This window comes from Rosa rugosa, chromosome 7, assembly GCF_958449725.1.
Source record: "Rosa rugosa chromosome 7, drRosRugo1.1, whole genome shotgun sequence".
Taxonomy (NCBI): Eukaryota; Viridiplantae; Streptophyta; class Magnoliopsida; order Rosales; family Rosaceae; genus Rosa; species Rosa rugosa.
The window spans coordinates 10,787,568-10,791,552 of NC_084826.1; the positions used below are offsets into that span (position 1 = coordinate 10,787,568).

Genomic DNA, 3,985 nt, shown 5'->3' on the forward strand with positions numbered 1-3,985 from the left:
TTAGAGCCATGATATGATATTTGGAGATTTGTTGAGCGATCGAGTAGTAATAACCAGACCCTCAAGATGTAAATTCTATAGTTCATATATATATATGATCATTTTTTTTTTCATATAGAACTGGCCAGCTAGACATTATGCTCCCCTATTCCCTAATTAAACAATTGAGAAAGGAACGATATTAATGAAGATCAACTCTTTGATTGTTTATCCAAAGAGTGAGAGAACAACTCTTTTAAACTAATTAAAAGGGTATAATTTTATTGATTCTTTAGTAGTTGACTCTTGCTACTCTGGTTGAAATGGGTCAGGTATAGCTTTGGTCCACTTAGCACCCTCTACCTCTTGAAAACACAATATAACAAGACAAAGACACCCTTAAATGAAATCACAGAGAATACAGCAAAGCACGTAAAACATTTCGAGCTGTTCTTGAATTTGAATGAAATTTTTACCTTGGCATAAATGCAGACAAGAAGAAAGTATAGTACCCCAGCTAAAATAATGAGGTGCTGGTGGTGGCCATAGTGTTCAGTTTACCAAATATGTTACTGTTTGACGGGAATAGAATTCTTAGTATTAAGTCAAAGTAGGGTTAGAAATCCATACAAAACCAACACAGCTCTCCCTTTCCTCCTCTTACTTTAAAAGTCAAGAGGCAAACACGTAGAGGTGACAACTTCCTCTTCATCTGCTCCACTTTTTCCCTTTCTTTTCTCCATTAAGAGTCGTCTTTCTCTTCCTGTCAAACTCATTTCTTCAAAGCCTTTTCTTCTTCTTCTTCTTCTACGAGCATTAATGGAGGAAGCAATGAGTACTAATTGGCCGGATGGGTTGGAAGAGGAGCTTGTGAGGGAGCTTTTGGACAATGAGTCTCCGTTCTTTGTGCTACCAGAGGAGGCTGTAGAGTATCAGCAAATGAGTGTTTCGAACAAAGAGGGACTTAACCGGTTCGTGCAGAACGTCTATTCTGGACCAACAATCCATGATATTGAGACTGCTTTGTCTGTCACAACTGGGATAACAGTCCAACCCCAAGAACTCTCACAAGCCAGGTCAGTAATTTGCATTTCTTTTAAATCACTGTTTCTGGACAAGTATTGAAGAATTTTAATTGGGTTTTGTATATAAAGTTGATGATTGTGCATTATATGATATGTATCTTGTTTTTTAAGTGCAGACTTTCAATATTGGAGAGGGGTTTGAGTAAGGTTGAGCACAAGTATACTCTGAAGATTAAAAGTTGTGACAGTGGAATGGCTGATGATGGATATAAATGGAGGAAGTATGGACAGAAATCCATCAAGAATAGCCCAAATCCTAGGTAAACAACTTTTACTAGCTAGCTCATCCTTCTTCCCTTATTGATTGAACTTAATTGTGAGATTTTATGTTATTAATTTCTAATATGTTCATGGAGCAAAATCTTTCAGTTGAAAATGTAATACTCTTCCTTCCCAATCGAATAAAAGAAAGATGTATATGCTCTACGTTTTGCATAATTTGAATTTTGTGACTAGCAAAAGAAACTTCAAAATAAGTGAGGATAATGTGTTATATTTTATGTATATATGAAAGAAAGAATTATATAAAATTGTTTTTCTTGTAAATCAGAGTTCTTATGATTTCAAGACCAGATGGAATTGCATCAGTTGTTTATTTTAGAGTAGGGACCTAAACCATTGAACTTTGCATCTAAAGCCTAGCATCCTTAACTAACCACTTCAATATCCTATGCTTCTACTCCGATTATAATACCAATTAAGCAGAGCCCAAATCCTAACTCCCAAGTGTAAATACTAATTAGTGCTACACGAAGCCAACCACTCTATTGATCTTTCCTCAACCCCAAAGAACATTATCCTAGTACATTTAGCCTAAATAAGGTCAAGCTTAGGTCCTAGGCTATACTATAAACCCTTACAAGCCATTAAACAAAGGTTTACATTTGACAAATTGCTGCAATAGTACAGGCATTTTCCTCCAATTGATTTTTTTTTTTTCTGTGCACTTCCTTACCAAGCTTTTGTTTCTGGATTGTGTGTTGGTCAAACAAACAGGAGCTACTACAGGTGCACAAACCCAAGATGCAGTGCAAAGAAGCAAGTGGAGAGGTCTAGTGAGGATCCGGACACACTCATCATCACCTATGAAGGCCTCCACTTACACTTTGCATATCCATTTTTCCACCTTACCCAGGCCCAGAATCCGAATCCACCAACGAAAAAGCCCAAGAAGAGAACCTTGGCGGCACAACCCGAGGACCATGAGCAAGATGCTCAAGAAAGCCCGCGGAGCGTTACTCCAGACCCGGAACATGATCTGCAGCCCGGCGCATTTACGGACCAACCTCAAGAGTTTGTGGAAGAAGAGAGGGGGTCACAAGGGTTGCTTGAAGATGTGGTGCCATTTATGATTAGGAAGCCTTCAAGTGCTTCTTCAAATTCTTCATGTTGCTCTTACCGTTCACCTCCAACCTCTCCTCCTTCTCTGTCATGGCCTAGTTACTTTGATGTTGGGATCAATCACAGCATTGGATGAATCCATAAGTTTAGTTGTTTAAGCTAAATAATCCTAATGTTTTTATATATATATATACATATATACAATATTAATGATCTTCAATGTATGTTAAAATCCAATGTAGAATTTGTCGTCAACATAGCAAGAAGGATATTAGTAATTAAGATTATGATAGTTCTTGTTATATCATTATTTATTTTGATATTGAGGAGGCAAGAGTTCCATCTATATTTTTCTATATTCTCCTTGAATTTATCAAATGAGTTTCATTTTGTCTTGATCAGCCTTGAGATTCTAAATGAGGTGTAGTAACTAAATTTGGCATCGAAAATCAGGTGAAAGCCGGTTATGACATGGTTTGTATGATCCGATGAACAAGTACATTGCTATATTATTCATGAAAAGTAGGACCCCATAAGTTATGAAGACACCAAACACCAACCAAACCTATCGTCTAAATATATTTTACTTTATGTTGTAAGCAGAATATATTCTTAAAAGACAAATAAGAAGTATGAAAACTATAATTTTGTTTTATTTTGCTCCAAATGGTTTCCATGATCCAACAATAAGTTTCATTTCTATAACACGTATCATTCATCTAAAGTCATATTTCAAAATTTATCGAGACTCCAAAGATAATACATAGCCGCAAGCTTTTTTTGTCCATTTCATATATGAAAAATTAAAGGAGATAAAAATAAATAAGAAATGGTGCATTACTTATTTAATTGTCAGGAGTCTCGATATTGTATTATTTTGCGGAAAATAATTTCTCCAAAAGGTCAATCTTCTCTACCTTCTCGCTCCACTCTTGCAATCTTGCTCTTCCGTTTGCGGTTGGATCTCAACGGGGTTTTGAAGGTTTTTGACAAATGGTGTTGCGATACTCGAGGATACACGTTGAAGTGTTGGATTGTTTATGCTGGGTGCTATTGATGGTGGCTATATCATTATCACGATCAGTGGGGAAGGACTTTTTCTTACAACTTCTCCCTTGGTTGGTAGTTTGCTCAGTGACTGATCTAGGAAAATTGTGACGGCGGCGATGGTTGCCAGCAAGGGATGGGAATGTGTCGCAAGTATTGGTGATGGCGGCAACGATTGGTTTGCTAGGGTGCTAGGGTTTTCTAGTGGGCTACAACCTTCTAGATTTTCTACATTAGTTTGGGCTAGGGTTTGGGTCTCTTTAGGCCATAGCTTTTGCCTAGTTTAGGGTTTGTTTTTTGCAGCCTGTAAGATTGAATTTCAACTTTCTAGATATTAGGTTGTTTTTATTACTTGTAGGCCCGTTCGAATAAACAAGCTTAGTGGAACTAACAAGTGGTGTTAATCATGTCTTCTGTTTTCTTGGTCTAGAGACATGTACCAAACCTTGGAGTTGATATAATCGCCGTTTCCGTCAGCTACTAATGATAGTTTTTTTTTTTTTTGATTGAAATGATAGTTATCTCTTATCTTA

At 36.9% G+C, this 3,985-nt stretch overlaps 1 protein-coding gene across 1 annotated transcript; it reads left to right on the forward strand.

Moving 5' to 3' along the window:
* The first annotated feature begins 558 nt into the window (after positions 1–558).
* On the forward strand, positions 559–2,730 carry LOC133723601 (probable WRKY transcription factor 49). Its single transcript, XM_062150487.1, has 3 exons — positions 559–1,055; positions 1,181–1,324; positions 2,061–2,730. Exons 1-3 carry the CDS (start codon positions 799–801, stop codon positions 2,539–2,541), a joined length of 882 nt encoding a protein of 293 aa, XP_062006471.1. The 5' UTR covers positions 559–798; the 3' UTR covers positions 2,542–2,730.
* Positions 2,731–3,985: the final 1,255 nt, after the last annotated feature.